The sequence below is a fragment of the Triticum aestivum genome, chromosome 2A (genome assembly GCF_018294505.1).
Source record: "Triticum aestivum cultivar Chinese Spring chromosome 2A, IWGSC CS RefSeq v2.1, whole genome shotgun sequence".
NCBI classification, from domain to species: Eukaryota; Viridiplantae; Streptophyta; class Magnoliopsida; order Poales; family Poaceae; genus Triticum; species Triticum aestivum.
In genome coordinates this window covers 381351640-381375398 of record NC_057797.1, presented here as the reverse complement: position 1 = coordinate 381375398, position 23759 = coordinate 381351640, and the positions used below count along the sequence as shown (strand labels likewise).

Genomic DNA, 23759 nt, shown 5'->3' with positions numbered 1-23759 from the left:
GAGGCATTTAGTATGAAATGTTGAATAATGATTTTAGGGATTTGCTACAGTAGAGAATGAGAAGGTTATTGCATTGATTTATACTAACTTATCTCACGAGTTCTTGTTGAGTTTTGTGTGGATGAAGTTTTTAAGATTTAGGGAAACTGTGGTGTAAAAAGAATTAAAGATCAAGCTTGTTGATGCCCAAGGCATCCCAAGATAATATTTCAATAAGTCTCAAGCATCTAATCTTGGGGATGCCCCGGTAGGCATCTGCTACCTCTTGAGCACTGCGTTGGTTTTCACTTGAAGAGGGAAGGGTGATGCAGTAAAGAAGCGTAAGTATTTCCCTCAGTTTTTGAGAATCAAGGTATCAATCTAGTAGGATACCATGCGCAAGTCACCTCGTACCTACACAAACAAATAAGAACCTCGCAACCAACACGATAAAGGGGTTGTCAATCCCTTCACGGCTACTTGCAAGAGTGTGATCTGATAGAGATGATAATAATAAGATAAATTTTTTTGGTATTGTTATGATATAGATTGAAAGGAAAAGATAGCAAAATAAAGTAGACGGGAAACTTGTATGACGGAAAATAGACTCGGGGGCCATAGGTTTCACTAGTGGCTTCTCTCAAGATAGCATAAGTATTACGATGGGTGAACAAATTACTGTCGAGCAATTGATAGAAAAGCGAATAATTATGAGAGTATCTAAGCATGATCATGTATATAGGCATCACGTCTGCGACAAGTATACCGACTCCTGCCTGCATCTACTACTATTACTCCACACATCGACCGCTATCCAGCATGCATCTAGAGTATTAAGTTCATAAGAATAGAGTAACGCCTTAAGCAAGATGACATAATGTAGAGGGATAAACTCATGCAATATGATATAGACCCCATCTTTTTATCCTCGATGGCAACAATACAATATGTGTCGTTTCCCTTTCTGTCACTGGGATCGAGCACCGCAAGATTTAACCCAAAGCTAAGCACTTCTCCCATTGTGAGAAAGATCAATCTAGTAGGTCAAACCAAACTGATAATTCGAAGAGACTTGCAAAGATAAACCAATCATACATAAAAGAATTCAGAGAAGATTCAAATATTGTTCATAGATAAACTTGATCATAAACCCACAATTCATCAGATCTCGACAAACACACTGCAAAAGAAGATTACATCGAATAGATCTCCAAGAGAATCGAGGAGTACTTTGTATTGATATCCAAAGAGAGAGAAGAAGCCATCTAGCTACTAGCTATGGACCCGAAGGTCTGAAGTAAACTACTCACACATCATCGGAGAGGACATGGAGTTGATGTAGAGGCCCTCCGTGATCAATGTCCCCTCCGGCGGAGCTCCAGAAAAGGCCCCAAGATGGGATCTCTTGGGTACAGAAGGTTGCAGCGGTGGAATTAGGTTTTCGTGGTGCTCCTGGATGTTTGCGGGGTACGTGGATATATATAGGAGGAAGAAGTAGGTCGGTGGAGCAACAAGGGGCCCACGAGGGTGGAGGGCGCGCCCAGGGGGTGGGCATGCCCCCCTGCCTCGTGGCCTCCTCGATTGATTCTTGACGTCCATTCCAAGTCTCCTAGATCATGTTTGTTCCAAAAATAACGCTCCCGAAGGTTTCATTCCGTTTGGACTCCATTCGATATTCCTTTTCGGCGAAACTCTAAAATAGGCAAAAAACAACAATTTGGGCTGGGCCTCCGGTTAATAGGTTAGTCCCAAAAATAATATAAAAGTGTAAAAAATAAGCCCATTAACATCCAAAATAGATAATATAATAGCATTGAGCAATCAAAAATTATAGATATGTTGGAGACATATCAGCATCCCCAAGATTAATTCCTGCTCGTCCTCGAGTAGGTAAATGATAAAAACAAATTTTTTGATGTGGAATGCTTCCTAACATATTTCTCAATGTAATTTTTCTTTAATGTGGCATGAATGTTCAGATTCGAAAGATTCAAGATAAAAGTTTAATATTGGCATAGAAATAATAATGCTTCAAGCATACTAACTAAGCAATCATGTCTTCTCAAAATAACATGGCCAAAGAAAGTTATCCCTACAAAATCATATAGTCTGGCTATGCTCTATCTTCATCACACAAAATATTAAATCATGCACAACCCCGATGACAAGCCAAGCAAATGTTTCATACTTTTGATGTTCTCAAACTTTTTCAATCTTCACGCAATATATGAGCGTGAGCCATGGATATAGCACTATGGTGGAATAGAATGGTGGTTGTGGAGAAGACAAAAAAGGAGAAGATAGTCTCACATCAACTAGGTGTATCAACGGGCTATGTAGATGCCCATTAATAGATATCAATTTGAGTGAGTAGGGATTGCCATGCAACGGATGCACTAGAGCTATAAGTGTATGAAAGCTCAACAAAAGAAACTAAGTGGGTGTGCATCCAACTTGCTTGCTCACGAAGACCTAGGGCAATTTGAGGAACCCCATCATTGGAATATACAAGCCAAGTTCTATAATGTAAAGTTCCCACTAGTTTATGAAAGTGACAACATAAGAGACTCTCTATCATGAAGATCATGGTGCTACTTTGAAGCACAAGTGTGGAAAAAGGATAGTAACATTGTCCCTTCTCTCTTTTTCTCTCATTTCATTTTTTTATTTTCTTTATTTGGGCCTTCTTTCTTTTTCTTTTTTTCCTCTTTTTTCTTTTATTTTTTTATTTTTCGTCCGGAGTCTCATCCCGACTTGTGGGGGAATCATGGTCTCCATCATCCTTTCCTCACTGGGACAATGCTCTAATAATGATGATCATCACACTTCTTTTTACTTACAACTCAAGAATTACAACTCAATACTTAGAACAAAATATGACTCTATGTGAATGCCTCCGGCGGTGTACCGGGATAATGAATCAAGAGTGACATGTATGAAACAATTATGAACGATGGCTTTGCCACAAATACGATGTCAATTACATGATCATGCAAAGCAATATGACAATGATGAAGCATGTCATAGAAAACGGAACGGTGGAAAGTTGCATGGCAATATATCTCGGAATGGCTATGGAAATGCCATAATAGGTAGGTATGGTGGCTGTTTTGAGGAAGGTATATGGTGGGTTTATGATACCGGCGAAAGTTGCGCGGTACTAGAGAGGCTAGCAATTGTGGAAGGGTGAGGGTGCGTATAATCCATGGACTCAACATTAGTCATAAAGAACTCACATACTTGTTGCAAAAATCTATTAGTTATCGAAACAAAGTACTACGTGCATGCTCCTAGGGGGATAGATTGGTAGGAAAAGACCATCGCTCGTCCCCAACCGCCACTCATAAGGAAGGCAATCAATAAATAAATCATGCTCCGACTTCATAACATAACGGTTCACAATACGTGCATGCTACGGGAATCACAAACTTCAACAGAAGTATTTCTCAAATTCACAACTACTCAACTAGCATGACTCTAGTATCACCATTTCCATATCTCAAAACAATCATCAAGTATCAAACTTCTCTTAGTATTCAATGCACTTATATGAAAGTTTTTATTATGCCTAAAAGAAAATTGCCATGTTGTTCTAAAGGACTCTCAAAATAATATAAGTGAAGCATGAGAGATCAATTATTTCTATAAAATAGAACCACCGCCGTGCTCTAAAAGATATAAGTGAAATACTAGAGCAAAAACTATATAGCTCAAAAGATATAAGTGAAGCACATAGAGTATTCTAATAAATTCTAATTCATGTGTGTCTCTCTCAAAAAGGTGTGTACAGTAAGGATGATTGTGGTAAACTAAAAAGCAAAGACTCAAATCATACAAGACGCTCCAAGCAAAACACATATCATGTGGTGAATAAAAATATAGTTCCAAGTAAAGTTACCGATGAACGAAGACAAAAGAGGGGATGCCTTCCGGGGCATCCCCAAGCTTAGGCTTTTTGGTGTCCTTGTATTTTACCTTGGTTGCCATGGCCATACCCAAGCTTAGGTTCTTGCCACTCCTTATTCCATAATCCATTGAATCTTCACCCAAAACTTGAAAACTTCACAACACAAAACTTAACAAGAGAATCTCGTGAGCTCCGTTAGCGAAAGAAAACAAAACACCACTTCAAGGTACTGTAATGAACTTATTATTTATTTATATTGGTGTTAAACCTACTGTATTCCAATTTCTCTATGGTTTATAAACTCTTTTACTAGCCATAGATTCATCAAAATAAGCAAACAACACACGAAAAACAGATTCTGTCAAAAACAGAACAGTCTGTAGTAATCTGTAACTAACGCAAACTTCTGGAACCCCAAAAATTATAAAATAAATTGATGGACGTGAGGAATTTATCTATTAATCATCTGCAAAAAGAATTAACTAAATATCACTCTTCAATAAAACATGGCAGCAATTCTCGTGAGCGCTAAAGTTTCTGTTTTTTACAGCAAGATCAAAAAGACTTTCCCCAAGTCTCCCCAATGATTCTACTTGGAACAAACACTAATTAAACACAAAAACACAAACAAAACAGAGGATAGATAAATTATTTATTACTAAACATGAGAAAAAAGCAAGTAATAAAAATAAAATTGGGTTGCCTCCCAACAAGCGCTATCGTTTAATGCCCCTAGCTAGGCATAAGAATTCAACGATGCTCACATGAAAGACAAGAATTGAAACACAAAGAGAGCATCATAAAACACGTGACAAACACATCTAAGTCTAACATACTTCCTATTCATAGGCATCTTATACGCAAACAAATTATCAAGGCAAGCAAAAACTAGAATATGAAAGGAAGCAAAAAGAAACAATAGCAATCTCAACATGACGAGAGGTAATTTAGTAACATGAAATTTTCTCCAATCATATTTTACTCTCTCATAATAGTTACATGTGGGATCATAAGAAAATTAAACAAAATAGCTATCACATAAAATATTTTCAACACGATCCGCATGTATGCAAAGTCGACACTCTTCCAAAATAGTGGGATTAACATTAACTAAAGTCATGACCTCTCCAAACTCACTTTCAATAATATTGCAAACACCAATATCAATCTCATATTCATCATGGGGCTTAAAAAATTTCAAGTTCATAAGAAGAATCACCCCAATCATAATCATTGCAACAAATATTAGTCATGGCAAAACTAGCATCCTCAAGCTTGAGGTTTTGCATCTCATTAACACAATTTACATTAATAGAATTTATGATAACATCATTGCAATCATGCTTTTCATCGAAGGCACTATCAAGTATGGGTGCAATAGCAACGATCTCATGTTTAACATAAAGAACTATAGCAAATTCATCTTCATAAATATTGGCATCATGGCCACAAGAATAGCAAGCATCATGTTCATCAAGGGATATTTCAATCAAATCATCAGAACCATAATTATCTATAGATTCATGCATATCATCATTTTCTTCCGAAGCAACGGTCATTCTTTCAATAAATTCCTTGACATAGACATTATGAGCATAGTTTTCATAGCAATATTTAAGTATGTCAAGATTTTCAGATTCGTAGAGAGTAATATCATACTTTTCAATCAAAGAAGCAACTTCATAAGCACCCTTAAAAGCAACAAATTCTTCAATTTGTTCGATATTGTAGTAACTATAAACACCCTTTGCATAAGAAGATAATATGTCATTATCATTAAACTCACATAGGTATGGGAGGTGTTTTTAGGGTTCTTAGAGCAACAAGTAAGATCACATAGCATAGCATAGCAATCTGTTTATTTGATCCCATAAGAGTGTCCCTTTTTCAGACAAACGGTGACGCACAAAATGAGCATGCTCATCTAAAGATTTCCCATCAACTAGGCTAGTTGGGATTTCAGCACGAGCGCATAAGGATCGAAGATGATCCAAGTAGAACACTTTAAGTGGATCCATATCAATAGATTTTTAGCAAGCAAATGGAAGGCACATGGAAACACGAACAAAGATACATATGGGAAGAAGGCGAAGAAAAGGAGCGAATAAAACAGCAATGGTGAAGTGGGGGAGAGGAAAACGAGAGGCAAATGGCAAATAATATAATGCGAAGGATAAGGGTTGTGATGGGTACTTGGTATGTCTTGACTTGGCGTAGATCTCCCCGGCAACGGTGCCAGAAATACTTCTTGCTACCTCTTGAACACTGCGTTGGTTTTTCCTTGAAGAGGAAAGGGTGATGCAGTAAAGCAGTGTAAGTATTTCCCTTAGTTTTTGAGAACCAAGGTATCAATCTAATAGGAGACCACGTGCGAGTCACCTCGTACCTACACAAACAAATAAGAACCTCGCAACCAACGCGATAAAGGGGTTGTCAATCCCATCACGACCACTTGCAAGAGTGAAATTTGGTAGAGATGATAATAATAAGATAAATATTTTTGGTATTTTTATGATATAGATTGAAAGTAAAAGATAGCAAAATAAAGTAGATGGGAAACTTGTATGATGGAAAATAGAGCTGGGGGCCATAAGTTTCACTAGTGGCTTCTCTCAAGATAGCATAAGTATTACGGTGGGTGAACAAATTATTGTCGAGCAATTGATAGAAAAGCGAATAATTATGAGAATATCTAGGCATGATCATGTATATAGGCATCACGTCCGCGACAAGTAGACCGACTCCTGCCTGCATCTACTACTATTACTCCACACATCGACCGCTATCCAACATGCATCTAGAGTATTAAGTTCATAAGAATAGAGTAACGCCTTAAGCAAGATGACATGATGTAGAGGAATAAACTCATGCAATATGATATAAACCCCATCTTTTTATCCTCGATGGCAACAATACAATACGTATCGTTTTCCTTTCTGTCACTGGAATCCAGCACCGCAAGATTGAGCCCAAAGCTAAGCACTTCTCCCATTGCAAGAAAGATCAATCTAGTAGGCCAAACCGAACTGATAATTCGAAGAGACTTGCAAAGATAAACCAATCATACATCAAAGAATTCAGAGAAGATTCAAATATTGTTCATAGATAAATTTGATCATAAACCCACAATTCATCGGATCTTGACAAACACACCGCAAAAGAAGATTACATCGAATAGATCTCCAAGAGAATCGAGGAGAACTTTGTATTGAGATCCAAAGAGAAAGAATAAGCCATCTAGCTACTAGCTATGGACATGAAGGTCTGAAGTAAACTACTCACACATCATCGGAGAGGCCATGGATTTGATGTAGAGGCCCTCCGTGATCAATGCCCCCTCCGGCGGAGCTCCAGAAAAGGCCCCAAGATGGGATCTCTTGGGTACAGAAGGTTGCGGCAGTGGAATTAGGTTTTCGTGGTGCTCCTAGATGTTTGAGGGGTACATGGATATATATAGGAGGAAGAAGTAGGTCGGTGGAGCAACGAGGGCCCCACGAGGGTGGAGGGCGCGCCCCCCTACCTCGTGGCCTCCTCGATTGATTCTTAACGTCCACTCCAAGTCTCCTGGATCATGTTTGTTCCAAAAATAACGCTCCCAAAGGTTTCATTCCATTTGGACTCCGTTTGATACACCTTTTCAGCGAAACTCTAAAATAGGCAAAAAAATAGCAATTTGGGCTAGGCCTTCGTTTAATAGGTTAGTCCCAAAAATAATATAAAAGTGTAAAAATAAGCCCATTAACATCCAAAGTAGATAATATAATAGCATGGAGCAATCAAAAATTATAGATACGTTGGAGATGTATCTAGCATCCCACCTTTCTTCATCAATAATTATCGGTTAGTATCGGTTGATCCTAAATTTTTTGCTTCTTCACATGATGTGTGCTATTGTTGGAATGTCATTTTATTTTGTTTTTCTTGCTTTCTTAATAAAATAATTATAGATGAAAGTTTTAAATAAGAGAGAATCCTCAATTAGCTACCCATTTACTTAACTACTCACATGATCTTCACTTATATCTTTTTGAAGTAGTTTGTCATTTATTCTCATGCTTCACTTATATCCTATGAGTAAATTGTTGAATAAATTGAATGTAATGAGGTTGAAATTATATGTTCATATCATGCCTAGTGGTAGCTTCACATTGGGTTTAGAAAGTGAAATCTTTTGAAGCTTGACAATCACAATATTGGTAATACAAGTGATTCATGAATGATTACTATAAGAGAACTTTCACATGCAAATAAGCACTCACATGCACATATGATATTATCTGTAAGAGTAAAATGCACCGAATGTCCTAAAAATATTCGAGGTGGGTCAAGTTACTCCCAAAACTTTGAAATTGCATATTTGGATCCCAGAAGTTTGTAAGAGAACTCTAGCAGACCCCGCAAAAACTTGACCCGCAAAATGCGTTTGCGGTTTCACGAAAATCGCGTTTGCGGGTCGAAAACTAGCGCGGCCGAATAGAAACCGTACCTAAACCTGCATAATTTGAAAAAACATTTTCGCGAGAGAAATTGCACAAACATAGTTCATCACATACTACATAGATTTTACATGATCAACAAACTACAAGCATAGTTCATACTACATACTACGTTAACTAGTACTAGAGGGGGGTCGGATCTGACGGCGATGAGGTCACGGCAAATGGACAACGCCGTGGAGGAGAAGGACGCTCAATCCTCCTCGCCGGAGCTGCAGAGGTCGATGTACTTCGCCCTCTGCTCCTCGCGGATGCGGCGCCACTCATCCTCCTTCTCCTTGGCGGCGAGGTTGGCAGCGACTGCATCCCGCCACTGGAGGGCTTCGAGCTCTTCGGCGTGGCACCGGCGCTCCGCCTCCTCGCGCACGCTCCGCTCGACGATGGCGGCCCAACGGCGTCGACGTCGGCGACGTAGTCTTCCGGCCTGATGACTCCGCGGCGGCCGAGTGGAGCGGGCTTCTCGGGCTCCTCCTTGACGGGGACGAAGTCGAAATCGTCCGGCTCCTCCGGCTCCTCCTCGTCCTTCGACCACTCCCTCTTCACAGGGAGAAGGCCTGTGCCGGAGGAGGATGAGCTCCTGGCGTACGAAGATCTCACGGAGGAGAAGGACGCGCGCCGGCGGTTGTACTCCTCCGTCTCGCTCCGCTGGAAGCTCGCCGGTGGCGACAGGCCGCGGTTGGTCCACTTCCGGACCCCGCGCTTCCTCGCGTCATCCGACCGGACACGCCGCTCGTGCTCCGGGTCGCGTCCGCCGCCGGATCTGCTGCCGGAGCTCCACATGCGGCCCCACATGGCGGCTGGAGGCACGGAGGTGGTCGCCGGTGGCGAGAAATATGGAGAAGGGGGTGGGGAATCGCGTGGCTCGACGGCGGCGGGGGATAGGGTTTCGACCCGCAAACAAGCCGCCGAACCATAGATATAGTGGTCGGGGCGTGCGGTTTGCGGGCCACGGCAATTTTTTTTGCGGGCCGGGCGAATATGCGGGCTCTGTTTTGGCTGGAAAATTAGGCCGAGCCCATATACTCGCCGGAATTTTATGGGTCTGCGTGTTCTGCGGGGTCTGCTAGATTTGCTCTAAGTGCATCTATATGGTCCTAAGCAGCCGGGACAATTTTTGACTCGCTCATGTGGTGTGTCGGACCATTGCCGTACGGGGCGCTCGAGGGGCCTCCTATTTGATGCATTTTGCCTCAAACTCAGCCGCGACGTACAAGGGCGAGCGCGACTGGGCTGGCCCATTAGAGGTTGCCACGAGCAGGCTACTACTACACCAGCTTGGACACTATAGCGCTAAAATCCATAAAAAAAATAATGTGCTGCCGAAGCTTCACATGCGGCCCCACATGGCGGTTGGAGGCACGGAGATGGTCGTCGGCGGCGAGAAATATGGAGAAGGGGGTGGGGAATTGCGTGGCTCGACGACGGCGGAGGATAGGGTTTCGACCCGCAAACAAGCCGCGGAACCATAGATATAGCGGTCGGGGCGTGCGGTGTGCGGGCCGCGGCAAATTTTTTTGCGGGCCGGACGAATATGCGTGCTCTGTTTTGGCTGGAAAATTAGGCCGAGCCCGTATACTCGTCGAAATTTTATGGATCTGCGTGTTCTGCTAGAGTTGCTCTAAATGCATCTATATGGTCCTAAGCAGCCAGGACAATTTTGACTCGCTCATGTGGTGTGTCGGACCATTGCCGTACGGGGCGCTCGAGGGGCCTCCTATTTGATGCATTTTGCCTCAAACTGAGCCGCGACGCACAAGGGCGAGCGCGACTGGGCTGGCCCATTAGAGGTTGCCGCGAGCAGGCTACTACTACACCAGCTTCGACACTACAGCGCTAAAATCCGTAAAAAAAATAATGTGTTGGCCTGGATTCGATCGTAGGATCTCATGTTCATGTGCGAGTGTTGCTAGCCACGGGAGCCAATGTATGTTCTTGACTATTTATCAGCGCGAGGCTCTAAGAACTAACCGTAGCGGCAAACCTGAAACATTTGAAATTACGAACAGAAACAGATTTTCAAGAAGGGAATATTTTTAGAAACTCAAACACCATTCAAATCCGCGAACAAAAATTTAGAAAACTCAATATTTTGTGAAAACATCGAACAATTTTGAATCTGTGAAGAAGGTTGAAATTTTGAACAAAATTTGAAAATGTGAACAATTTTCCAAAAAATCAACATTTTTTTTAAATAGGGAAGTTTTGTAACTTATAACCAAATTTGCAAATTTGAACAATTTTCTGAATTTGGGAACTTTTTTGAATACATGATCGTCTTGGGTATTTCTGAATAAATGTTAGCACAAACATTTTTTGGAAATTTACAACCATTGTTTGAATTTGTGAACAAATTTAAGAAAAACAAGCATATTTTTTTGCAAACATAAACATTTTTTAAAATCTCCCAAATAATTTTTGAAAACACGAACGTTTTTTTTAATTTGCTAACAGATTACGAAAACACGAACATTTTTTGTTCACATTTATACAAAAAATCTGATTTTCTTTCCAAAAAATGAATGTTTTCCGAAATGCGTACAGTTTTCAAAATTTGTGAACATATTTTGAAAAAACTCAAACATTTCTAAAATAGGATTTTTTTTGAATATATTTCTATAAATTCGAACTTTTCTGAAACTATTAACAAAATTAGAAGACATGAACAATTTTTGGAAACATGCACATTTTTTAAACTCCCCCAAATAAAATTGAAAACACGAACATTTTTTTAATTAGCAAACAATTTTTGGAAACATGAACAATTTTTGATACTCCAGTATGAATTTGAAAACATGATCGATTTTTGGAAACACGAATTTATTTAAACATTTGCAAATAATATTTGTTAACACGAACATATAAATAAACAATTGGATAAAGAAAAAATAAAACGAATATTTAAAGAAAAAGAAATAAGAAAGAGGGAAAAGGAGAGAAAAACAACAAAAAAAGAAATAAAAAATATCAAAAGAAACAAAAAAGGTTTAGGAACCTCCTAAAAGGTTCCCTAAACCTGGATCGCCGCAACCATTAACGGACCGGCCCAGATTGCGTCGTACCCTCGTGAAGCCTGACTGAAGCCTCGACAACTTGACACAATGTGCGTAGCAACTAACCAAAGAGCGCACGTCCCCTAAAAAAACCTAAAGAGCGCTAGTTCCCAGCCTTCCCAAAGGTCACTTGGGGATGGGCTGAGAGCGCGCCACTTGGTGTGCTCACAGCTGCCGCTGCTTGTCCCGCTCTGGACGCTTCTTTCGGATTTCGTTTTTTTGATTTTCGACATGTGTTTCTGGCTTTTTAGATGGTTTTTTTGGCTTCTTGGTTTTTCATTCGTCTTCCTTAGCTTTTGGAAGAAGAAAAAACTAAAAACAATTACGCGAAAAAAAGAAAACTTTTTTTGCGAGAGGCGCAGTTTTGCTTTTGCAAGGGGCATGATTTTGCTTCCGTGGGAGGTACGGATGTGCCTCTCGAAAACGGAAAAAAACACGTTTTCTCTTCTTTTTTCTTGTGCTAGAGGTACGCTTTTGCTTCCACGAGAGGTATGGCTTTGCTTCTGCGAGAAGCACGGCTGTGCCTCTTGAAAATGGAAAAAACACGTTTTTTTACGAGAAGCACGGTTTTGCTTCTGCGAGAGGCACGGTTGTGCCTCTCAGAAACAAAAAAAAATGTGTTTTCTCTTTTTTTTCATGAGATGCATGGTTTTGCTTCCACGAGAGGTATGGTTTTGCTTCCGCGAGAGGCACGGCCATGCCTCTCGGAAACGGAAAAAACATGTTTTATCTTTTTTTCCTTCCATGAGAGGCACGATTTTGCTTCTGCGAGAGGCATGGTTTTGCTTCCACGAGAGGCACGGTCATGCATCTCGAAACCTCTCAAAAACAAAAAAAAAATGTGTTTTCTCTTCTTTCTTTTTTCCATGAGAGGCACGATCTTACTTCCGCGAGAGGCAGCGGCTTTTGAAAAAGAAAAGGAAAACATGCTCCAAGTCCGGTATTTTTGCTCGGTTTTTTCATGAAAAAAAGTTTATCAAAACCTATCAGCATGAATCTAGTTTTAAAGATCTGAACGTAAGGAATCTAACGGTGAAAATGGTTCGAGATTTGAACGCACGGGTTAAGAGATAAATCGTTTTGAATAAATGGATCTAGGAAAAAAGAGTCTTGTCCCGACTTAAAAAGGTGGAAGTGATTTTTATGAAAGTACTTTCTCAATTAGTGATTTCGCACAGCAATTTCCGGCGCTCCACCCCAGATCGATTTCTTTCACGACCACCTTTTTTTTTAGACAAACCTATCAAACAAGAAATACCACGGCCCAGCTTAAATAAGCGGCCCAGTACAGTAGTACACTAGAAATCCAGGTCCAGACGAGCGAGCCCATCCGCACAAGCTTCGGCGAGCCGGCAGAATCCTCGTCCAGTCCGACAACCAAGCCGGCTAATAACTGTCGTAACCATACCATTCCTTGCTTGGTCAGTCATCTTCAACCTCCAGATCCGCGTTTGGCAAGCGAGTCGCACAAGGGAGGGTTGTGATCCGATGGGGGCGGTGGTGACCGCGGTGATCGCGATCGCTGCGGTGGTGCTGGGCTGGATCACCATCGAGATGGCCTGCAAGCCCTGCCTCGAGACCGGCCGCCGCGCCATGGACCGTGCCCTCGACCCCAACTACGACCCCGACGACTCCCCCGCAGCCAACTCCACCGCGCCACCCACTAGGGAGCCGCTACTCGCCGACCTCTCTGCCTCCGCCGCCGCGCCAGCCAAGGCCATCTGATGCGTTTCTTGCTCAGCGTCGTCAGTGCACCAGTGCTAGGCTTCCTTTCATCCTTACTCCAGCCATGTTTGTCTATCTATGAGTTTGCGTGTTTGGTTCTTGTGGCTTTTGTTATTACAGTATGTGACAAGAACTTGCTTTATGTTATGACATGTTATGAAATGAGATATGGTGGTGATCTGTATATAGGATGCCCTGTATATGCGATCCTGAATTCCTGATTGAGACTTCCAGATTTCTATGCAAAGCAGATGATACCTTGATCTACATTTCTGAATTGGCATTTCAGTATGTCATGCGAGCACGGTGTGCATTGCAATGTACTGTACATACATGTCAAGAATAAAATCTGTGGGACAATATATATGATTACATTGGAAACATTTCGAGATTGGTACCGTGTGTGAGGTCAATCATCCAATGGTGTTGCCTCGTTTTCTGTCTCATCATCATCCACGATGTTGTCATTTTCGTCGGCTGGAGTTTCAGGATCAGTCTCCATCTGTTCTTGTTCTGCATCATTTGGGTCGCCATCCACGTCGCCGTACACCTGAGAGCTTACCACATGCCCATGCAAATCCTTGTGCTTCAGATTACCTATCAAAAATGGAGAAAAGTAGTTGGCATTGCTGAAAATCGTAGATCCAAATGAGATATGGCTGATAGTGTTGTACTCCCTCCGTCTCAAAATAAGTGACTCAACTTTGTACTAAGTTTAGTACAAAGTTAGTACAAAGTTGAGTCACTTATTTTGGGACGGAGGGAGTAGTATACTAACTAGCTAACTGCAGTCTGTGTATAGCTAGGCATAGTTGTGAAGAAATTGCAAATCAGATCAATGTTTACCAATCCAGCAACGCTCCACATTAGAGCAGTGTTCCAGGAGGGCCTTCACTTGGAAGAGAAACCGCTCCATGGATCTCTTTGTGGCAGGTATCTTGCTCGTGATCATTGTTCGCTTGTAACCCTAAACAAGATCGAAATACTTTTCTAAGCATGGAACACATAATTTATGGTATGAACATCGATGATCAAATATTATCGATTGTGCCTGGTGAGAATTAAAAGGCTACCAATTCTACCTTTGCCTCTGCACATATAGTTTGGATTATTCTTGTTGCTTTCTGAAGTTCTTTTATCTGCATAAGTTTTACTTGTCAGTACTAACAGTAAACAGCCACTGTAATTTGGCAGGACAAAAGGCAGCTATTGAGTGGGGCTAAAAGAAGTAAATAACAAATACTCCCTCCGTAAAGAAATATAAGAGTGTTTAGATCACTAAAGTAGTGATCTGAACGTTCTTATATTTCTTTACAGAGGGAGTAACATTTACAGTTATTTACCATTTTAACTATATCGCCGCCATGTTGCCCAAATTGCGTCTCTAGAAAGTTGAAGGCTGCAGCAAAAATAAAAAGGAGCGTTAAACTGAACATGTTTTCACTCAAAGGCAGCAATAAGAATACACCTAATGAAAGTATATGAAAGCTTATCAATTCACAGATTCTCACCTTTAAGAAATGCATCAATGAATCGCCCCCCATATTTAACTGCCATTGCATGCATAGCAACCTATATTTTGTGATTCGATGTGAGATGCATCATTTTCAACCAGCAGTCTCATACATCACAGTACACCATTTCCATTGCATCAGGTGATCAATTATATTAGTATCTCTACACGAGTGACTTCATTGCAACTTACCTTCTCGTGAATCTTACATATATTTGTCAGAGAAACAAACACTTTTACTGATTTGAAAATATCATCCATAACGTTTTCCACTGCTACTCCTGATTGTGATGTAGTCTTCAAGGCTTGCTTGACCTGGAGAAGAGGGAAGAAATTGCTCAAACATTAAGGGATACTTTTTAATATGTTTAGAGACAGCAATGTAACATAGTGCTGACAGTAGAGTAAATATTAGCTAAGTGTAATATGTGTAACTAAACAACTTACCATCTTGTTAAAATTCCCAAGATTCTCCTCATGCTGCATTAGTAACCCAAAAAATACAAGAGAAAACAAATAAATATCGGATATTTGAAAATGCTCTGGACATCAGATACTTACCAGCACACGGTACCAGGAGTGGAAGGTGGAAGAACACAATGTTGGAAACCCATGCGACAGTTCTTGGGTAGTACTTTTACTTTTGAGCGAAGCTACCTTCAATGATGGAATAAAATTCTAAAAATGAGTGTTCCAAGGCGAAAAGAACAACAACCCAACTGATATCGACTCTGATAACATGACCCAACAAATCGAGATGGACCACCTGAGGCAACACCGAGCAAGCCAGCTCATCAAGCAGAACTGAAGTCGACTCACTATTCCTGAGGTATATTTGTAATATCCTTGGTATAAGATCACCCTGACAAGCAATAAACATGGAACTTGTTAGCCTCTTAGGAATTAGTCGTGCATGCTTATAGGCATTGCACATTTATATGTTAAAAAGTGTTTTAGCTTACTTTACTCTGCCATCCATTTTCAGTATCTTCATTAGGGAAATCAGAAGTTAGCAGCTTATGAGCTGATAACCTAAGCTGCTTCTTTACAAAGGGAATAATCTCTTTGGAGCATCCTACATGCATATTCTTCCCATTTGATTCCCCATATTTTTCCAACAGCATGATGATGGAATTTAAAATAGATTGCATGGTAATTAGCACGTCAGAGGCCAAAATGTGTGAGAACAAACACACTGCAGTAAGACATGGTATTGAGATTAGGAAAAAGGTCACACTGCAGTAAGACATGGAGAATCACTTTGGCAGTTGGCACAGATTGCAACTGCTGATTACCTGCATCCATAATAGCCTCAAACATTTTAAATGCCCCACAGTACAGATAATCAACATTACTAGGGACCAGAGGTGGACGGAACTCAGAAAGATCATCATCGAAATTTTCAGTTGGCTGGAAAGTCTGTAGCAGCTCCTTCAGAGCTGACATATTTGCTTGATTCAATAGATCTGGCGTGCCAAGTAGCTGCAAAAGGTGCCATATTATGTTAATGCTACAATTTGAGTCATCTTTACTATCAGAAGTAAGAAAAAGATATCCATGCTACAACCTTCCTGTAGCAGCCAAGAACCTCCTTAAATACGGAAGTGGCTATTGAAGACTTGGAGACCATCACGTATGGTATGTGCGGGTTTCCTGCTGAATCCGAATGTGAACTCCAGTTGTCTGGGCTGCTATCTGATCCTACATAGCAATAGTAGTGCCCCATTGTGTTATTGATCAAAGCAAAGGAAAGGAGGGGTACAGCAGTACAATGCATTGTAGTATTGTAAAAAATTCATACTATTCACGATAGAAGGAACTAGAAGCAGAAAAGGATAATCAAAGCTTACTGTCTTTCATCATTGAAATTGATCCATCTAGATGCTTCCGTAGACTCGAGAATAGTGGCTGGATTTTGCTAAGATCTTCTGTGCTCTTTTGGCAATGAGCGCGAGTGGATTTTGCTTGAGAATTATTAAAAAATGGCTTGCTTGATGGGTTTACATGATCTAGTTTGTTGTTTAGATCACGTAGAAGATAGAGATATAAAGGCAGCTGAATAACGAAAACAGAAAAATCTCAATAATGACACCATACTTTAGTAGCTATATATTATGTTGTTGAAATCAAATACCTCAGATTCATGATATGGATAAGTTGAATCTTGAAACTGTAAAATAAATAAATGAGAACTTGACCATAAAACTTTAAAAGAATCAAAGAATTAAGTCAAACTGAACAAATGCATACCTCTGAATACTTTAATAAGGATAAACAATTCACATGGAGTGTTCTGAATTTAAATCTTTGCATATCCAGCTGAACTGGTGCTGCCATCAAATCTATATGCCCAAGCTCACCAGGATTATTAGCCTCGCTTTCAACATCCTTCGACGTCATTCCACTTGGCAATGGTCGTGAAGATGCTTTCTTTGTTTCTTGGGTGATCGTTACACCTGCTCTTTTGAAAGCATCCAGTATCGTAGATTGCTTGAGCTTCTCATCAGAATTCAATTTATCTGAAGCTGCTTTGTCCTTGCGGCCCTTTTGTCTTTTGTTGGAAGATGGGCCCTCCATGTTATCTTCCTCCATTTTCTTCCCAGTGTTGAACTTGCTGCTGCTAGTTGACCCAGAATAATTCCCAAGATATCGCAGCTCAGGTAGAGATAGAGGATAAATTTTAAGAAGGGTGTTTAACAAAATCTCGAGTAATCTGCATTTTTTTCAACAAAAGAAGTCAGGTGCATTTGGCAATCATGTCATAATATTATGAAGGGTGCACTAGACATGATAATCCTAGACATATCTTAAGTCATACATGTTCCTTTTTCTTTATTAAGCTCTCTAACATCTAATGCAAACTGTAATAGAATGTTTCTGTTCAGACTTAAAAATATTTATTGACAAGCACAGATGAAAAAACTTGCCTGACATGCTTGAATCAGAAATTTCAAAGAAACAGTACAAAAATTCACCATCCAATCCCCCATTAATACCCCCCCTGTTCTCCTTTATAAGATGTTTTACACATTTCAGACACGCCCAAAACAGTTCAAAGCGGACTGGCTAAAACGTCTTATAAAAAAGAACGGAGGGAGTAGTATTTAGTGAAAGGTTGGTTCTTTGATAAATGATGATGAATACAGTACAAGTAGCATGCAATATCTATCCAGGTGTAGTAGATATGGTACTCTCATCACTGTTCAAGCAATACACTCACATTAGATTTCTCAGACGCTTCAAAAGTTTAACTGCTGTCTCATCCCTTACTCTTTGTGACACATTAACAACTCTGGCCGCAACTTGTGTGCTGAAAGCATTAAGCTGCCAATGATGCCACCAATTTCAGATATAGATATCATATAATTTCAAGCGTTTAGTCAGTAAAACCAGAAGATTCAAAACATACCAACTCCCTAATCCAGTTTATCGCAAAGTACAGTGAGTGACACACTGTTTTTTTCTCCAGTGCTGACAAGCTTCCCCATCTAGATTCATCCAGGTTCTGTCCGTTCTCAAATCCAAACCAAGATTAATTATTTTTCAGTCACTGAAGGACATCTCTCTGATAGTATAAAACTACTTTTGGAAGTTTTTATATTATACAGAAGTAGTGACACATTTGCACTAATATATTTGCATTTGTTATGTTTTTCAAAACAACTTTGAACCGTTGACATCTGCAGGTTGATATTTTTTTTATATGAATGGTAGCAATTGATTATATGAAACCAGAATTTGTGATTTACCATTTATTATGAGAAACTATTATAGTATTGTTGATTAGTTGATTACATGTAGGCCAGTTCTAGAGAAACTTTTCGTCAGCTCTAAAGAAACTTGCAATTTTTTTGTGGCACCATTCTGTGTGTGTTCTGGCGGAGCAAAGGCAGGTTGCAGAATAATATTTAAGATACATAATGCAACAAAACTAAGACTTAAAAGAATGGTGTTCCTGTATAATTAACAAGTTAGGGGTATCGCTTCAAGTTTCTAGAGAGCAGACTGAGCGGTATAACCTTTGTAGAGGGAAGATGCAAAGGACAGCCAAGGAGTGCATTTATTCCACCAAGTGAGCCTTCACTTCCTGAACGTTCAATCTTCGATATAAACAAGAAAGTTAGTTTGACCATTAAGACATGCTGGATTACAAGGCTATGGCACTTACGGTAGTTAGTAGTAGAAATTGGGAAGGAAGGATCTGCAAGCAGGCTTGAGACCTGGTATGAGCATACATAACAGTATTATAATAGACCAGTATAGGTCATATTCAGACTAGTTAGTAACCAAGTACCAACCAAATAATGACCATTAAGGCCTTAACAGCTAGAATTGTACCTTTGTTGCGAGGTGGACACTAGTGGCAAAATATTTACGCATACTGGGGAGATATTTCCATCCAAGTTCATCCATAATTCCCCTGAAACCAATGTCTTGTCAATTACACTTCTACTTTCATCATGTGTCAAGTAGAAATGTACATAACTGTCAAAGCATCTTGCTAACCTTCAATGCTCTCGCAGAGATATTTTTCTGATAGCTGGCCATCCTCAAGATCAGCAAGAAAAAGGGTATCAAATTCTGCAACATGTTCTCCAACCCTGAAAAGGCCAGTTAGTGAAATGAGCTATCTTACATGAAGAAAAATGGATCGTCTCCTTTTTCCGCATGCAGTAGCAACCATTCTATGCTTACCACTCAATAATTGCAGAATGAAGAACATTGCTCTCAAATAAAGCAGATAATTCATCATAGAGAAGAATTAAGGGCAACGTCACAAATTTGCAGGAGTTAACAGTCATATTTAGCAGTCCCAGGGCCTCCTCACAATTTGGTTGCTGCCAAACAAAACAAATTTATAACTAACAAAGCAACAGCAGTATTTCATGAAGGCGGAAAAGGTAGCTGCCGTGATCTCGGATATTTTAGATGCAAGAAGCACAGCTTGAGACAAAAAAGGGAATCCAGCACCAGGTTAGGTATACAATTTAGGTGTGTGTTCCTAATGCTGATGCTTGCTTCACTTGTATAAAACCATGGTACTACTTTGTCCACTGCTCATGTTATTTTTGAAGCATCTAACTAACAGAGTATTTCTTTAATTATCAGTAGGAAACTCTTACTGTCTAGTAAGTAATGTCATGATTTATATCGTACAAGTATCACTTTCAAATGAACTAGCACAGGACATTAAAAGTTTTTGGCTAATTTTAAAGATAAATAGGTGCTGCTACAGATGCTCCTGTAAATGCTAGCATTTACATACAAATGTATTTTTATATACCCAGGAGGTCAGAAAGTGACAGAATCATTCAGCATGGTTGTTTTAACACGAAAACAACATTTATCTTGAATTTCATCATGACCAAGCAAACCTGAGATGATGAGTAGTTCACAGCAGCATTTGCATCTGCAATAGCTGAAACTATCCTTAAAGCCCCAATTATTCCCATTCTCTTATACTTCATATCTGGATTGCTAACCTACAAAGTGCAAGCAGACACGGAAAACAATAATTGAAAGCCATAAACCCTAAAAAGCCTTCTTGGATGAGCCTAGTCATAAATGTAATCATACCTGTTTTCTCACTACCATAAGAAGTTCATTAGCAACAGAAGAGCCACCTGAACTAGTATTGAAGCCAGCAGCCAGTGCCAATTGACAGAAGATCTCGTAAACCTACTTTTTTCATAACTGATGTTTATGATGAGAAAAAAATAGGAGTAACGGATTAAAAATATTTCGCAAACCTTTCGAAGATTATCTTCATGAAAACTCTCCAGATAATCTAAAATACCTATGTAGTAAAAGTCAATGTAATTCAAATTATTCCTCAGTAGCAAGCACTAAATACATAAGACTTCAGAAATAACAATACCAGTTATATGTGAAGCTATAGGGATGAGTTCCTCAGAGTTGTTGGATGTCAAAGAAATCATAATATCCAAAGCAGAAGAAACTTCGTAACTGATCCCAGAACCTATATGAGTTATCAATGAGCCTACGAGCTGCACAAAATGGTAGGACATTACCAAACAAAGAACAGACAAAATATATAAACAACAGAAAACTGGGTATGAAACATAAGAGAAACTGGTATATGCGCCAAGAAAGTTTAATTGGATGGATTCCCAACAGAAGGATGATAGTCTGCCTAAGCCTTATAGTTTGCAGATAAACGTAGAAAAATTCAGCTACAAACCAATAGCTGTCCAGTCACCACCTCAAATGGTACTACTGCAGCTAATCTGACAAGTGACAACACACAACCTTATCACTCAGATGTTTCATTGGCACAACAGTGGTATTTTGGCAACTACGACAACAATTGCACAGATTACTTTTTGAATTAGTTAATTAGTTCTCAAATGCAAGCCAACTGGTTGAAAACAGTAAAACTATACGAAATAGGAAGCAGTATCAGAATCAGAATTTCTAAACAGCCCTTCCAAGAATTATGTTCATTAGCTGGACTTATGCATATGCATTCAGTAGAGCATGTTCAAGTTTTATTTCACCAAAAAAATGTAAATATATGTGAAATGCAACAAAATTCGGTAAACAGCCTGCCTGAAATCCTGAATTATAGGGAAATTATTTTTTTCAAAAATCAACAGTGCATACTAACCCAATTTGCCTACATTGGTAAGTTCTTGATTTTCAGTACATTCACGACAGCAAACACAAGTGTTGGCAACAAAGGGGTACCTCTTGCCTGGAGAAAGTATCACTGAATTCTTCAAACAAAGCCGTGAACAAATAGGTAGCAAATGCTCTAGCCTTGTCTTCCTTGCAAGCCAATAGGTAATCGCTCACTGAGAGATATGACATAAAATGGTCCTAGTGCAAGTTTTTATGTCTCAGTCAGCATGGGTAGGCAAACATACGTGCTCACTTGACAGTCATTACGAGATACCGAAGAACTGACCTTTACTAATTCAGTATTTCCATGAATGCATTGGTGAAACAATGTCTCCCGGATATATCCTTGTAAGATCTTGGATTTCAGTATTTTCTCAGCACTTTTCTGCAGAGCACCCCCATTGGCATATATGAGCATGATGAGCCAAACATCAATCACTTTGTGATCCCTTGCATGGTCAACTAATTTCAACTCCTTCAAGAAGGCCTCACAAAGCATCTGCATCAATAAGAAAGCAAATTCCAGTTGAAACTCCAACGTGCAGTGCTGCATTCCGAGATACGGTGTAGATTAAGATACCCTACATTCTTAAACCGGAGGCCTGATCTCAAGGCATCAAGGATTGCTCCATCAGTGCTAGTTGCTGATGCCTTCCCTTTCAGCTTCTTGCTCCGAGCAGCACGTGGATCCACCACACCAACAAACTTCAGTTGCTCGCGGATCTGCGATATAATCCTGCCAACATTGGCTGGTGTGGCAGACAGCAACAAGAACCTGAGTAAGTGTGGCATCTGATCTGCATGAATCGTCCGGATGCATGATATTGCAACTGTAACCGCCTTCAAATATTCCCACAGCACAAGACAACTGTTAAGCCACAATGTACATCATCATACACAAAACAAGAAGAAAGAAAATCGTTGCAACAATCACCTGCTCCTGCAGCAGCGCATCGAGGTTAAGGTTTGACAAAGTGTCGAGCACAGCAACCACGACTTGGCAGTCCTCCTGCAGCAACTTCTCCAGAGCGGAGACCACAGCAGCATGGCTCTGGTCGCCCACAATCTCCGGGATCGAACCGATGATCTCCTTCTTGAGCCGGGGTGGTGCTACCGAGAGCACCTCCACAAGCTTGGTGACAAAGGTGTCGGCATCGACAAGGAAATCAAGCCAGCGGAACTGAGCAACGATAAGCCTCCCCACGTCGTCCTGCAGAGGCACCCCATCGAGCGCGTCGTCGTCGAAGTGCTCGGGCAGCTTGTCGAGGAGGAGCCCCAGGAGACCGGGCTGGAGCGCGGGGACGGAGAGGAGCACCCGCGCCAGGCTCTGCGACCGCGGGGAGGTGGGCAGGAGTAGCTGGCGCAGCCGCGTGGGGGACTCGGCGAAGGCGGCGAGCCCCGCGAGGAGGCGCGCGGGGAGGTCTGCCGCGGGGTCCGCGGCGAGCGCGCGGGTGAGGCGGGGTACGAAGGTGGGCGCGGACGGGAGGGAAGGGGGCAGGTGCGGCGGGACGAGGAGCGTGCAGCCAGCGTCCGCAAGGAGCGCGGCTGCCGCGTCGACGGCGGAGGGTTCGGCCGGGGTGGGCACGGACGATGTCGCTAACGGCGGCGGCGGCGGCGGCGGCCCGGGTGCTGTGGGCGCCGGCGGTGGCCGCTTTCGCGGGTTGCTGCGCTGCAGGAACACCATCGCTGATCGCCGCTACCAGGAAGCTTCTTCGGGATTTTGGGGGGGATTTGGGGGAATGAAAGTTTCGCGCCACAGATACAGAGGGAACGCTTCTTAATTCACATTCACATCATTGTATCAAGTTCAGGACCCTCTGACACGTCGGGTCAGATGATAAACCTTGTGGTGGGTGAGCAGTTTCCAAACTCTTTGAGGGCTTATTTGCAAAAACCATTCGGACCACCTAGGATCTGTTGGATCTCGGATCCAATGGCTCTGAGGAGCTCGCATCACCACATCATCTAAGGTGTGGTAGCACATGATATTCTTACACACTACGGTGATACAAGCTTCGAGTCAGATCCAATGGCATCTAAGTAGTTTTTGTACTGATTGTGTGTAATTTCCAAACACATTAAGATTTCTTTGCAAAAAATATTAAGACCTTCTGTAAGCCGCTAGATTCATCCAGGAACTCGTCGGGCACAACCCATCGGTGTTTGGGAGGGTGGGGCCAAATGTTTAACAAATATAATCTAAACCCTCATAAAAAAAATCTTCACAATTTTATCTAAGGTTGGGGGTTACCCCCGACAATCTACATAGCTCCGCCTATGCAATTGGCGTAGAGGGAGCGTCTATGTGTCAGAGAGACGACGCGAGAAAGCGAGGTCAATCGAGTCATGTATAGAGGGAGAGATCGAATGCGTGTGGTCTAGCGTAGACTCGAACGTGAAAGACGATACACCGAGATATCATGCGACGAAGCTGTGGTGAGGAATGG

At 41.1% G+C, this 23759-nt stretch overlaps 2 protein-coding genes across 2 annotated transcripts; one reads left to right on the top strand and one right to left on the bottom strand.

Moving 5' to 3' along the window:
• The first annotated feature begins 12797 nt into the window (after positions 1 to 12797).
• On the top strand, positions 12798 to 13378 carry LOC123188730 (uncharacterized). Its single transcript, XM_044600965.1, has one exon. It carries the CDS (start codon positions 12921 to 12923, stop codon positions 13155 to 13157), a length of 237 nt encoding a protein of 78 aa, XP_044456900.1. The 5' UTR covers positions 12798 to 12920; the 3' UTR covers positions 13158 to 13378.
• Positions 13379 to 13398: 20 nt separating this feature from the next.
• Positions 13399 to 23067, bottom strand: LOC123188729 (Fanconi anemia group D2 protein). The gene is made up of 30 exons (XM_044600964.1): positions 22247 to 23067; positions 21898 to 22152; positions 21599 to 21811; positions 21379 to 21510; positions 20549 to 20678; positions 20421 to 20467; positions 20248 to 20349; positions 20046 to 20153; positions 19366 to 19508; positions 19177 to 19271; positions 19009 to 19090; positions 18839 to 18890; positions 18690 to 18770; positions 18080 to 18175; positions 17891 to 17994; positions 16921 to 17383; positions 16805 to 16840; positions 16521 to 16725; positions 16238 to 16371; positions 15966 to 16152; positions 15633 to 15865; positions 15437 to 15532; positions 15232 to 15327; positions 15118 to 15150; positions 14863 to 14985; positions 14669 to 14729; positions 14501 to 14556; positions 14240 to 14296; positions 14004 to 14124; positions 13399 to 13754 (listed from the first exon to the last, which is right to left on the bottom strand). The coding sequence occupies exons 1-30, from the start codon at positions 22994 to 22996 to the stop codon at positions 13567 to 13569; spliced, it is 4479 nt and encodes a 1492-aa protein (XP_044456899.1). The 5' UTR covers positions 22997 to 23067; the 3' UTR covers positions 13399 to 13566.
• Between the last annotated feature and the right edge of the window lie 692 nt (positions 23068 to 23759).

What these genes read in the sequence shown, in the direction of transcription:
- LOC123188730 (XM_044600965.1), top strand. Translation starts at nt 12,921, where the DNA reads ATGGGGGCGGTGGTGACCGCGGTGATCGCGATCGCTGCGGTGGTGCTG.
- LOC123188729 (XM_044600964.1), bottom strand. Translation starts at nt 22,996, where the DNA reads ATGGTGTTCCTGCAGCGCAGCAACCCGCGAAAGCGGCCACCGCCGGCG. An exon ending in AATTTCAATGATGAAAGACA is followed by an intron (nt 16,372 to 16,520) that starts GTAAGCTTTGAT and finishes ATTGCTATGTAG; the next exon opens with GATCAGATAGCAGCCCAGAC. An exon ending in CTATATGTGCAGAGGCAAAG is followed by an intron (nt 14,125 to 14,239) that starts GTAGAATTGGTA and finishes GATCTTGTTTAG; the next exon opens with GGTTACAAGCGAACAATGAT.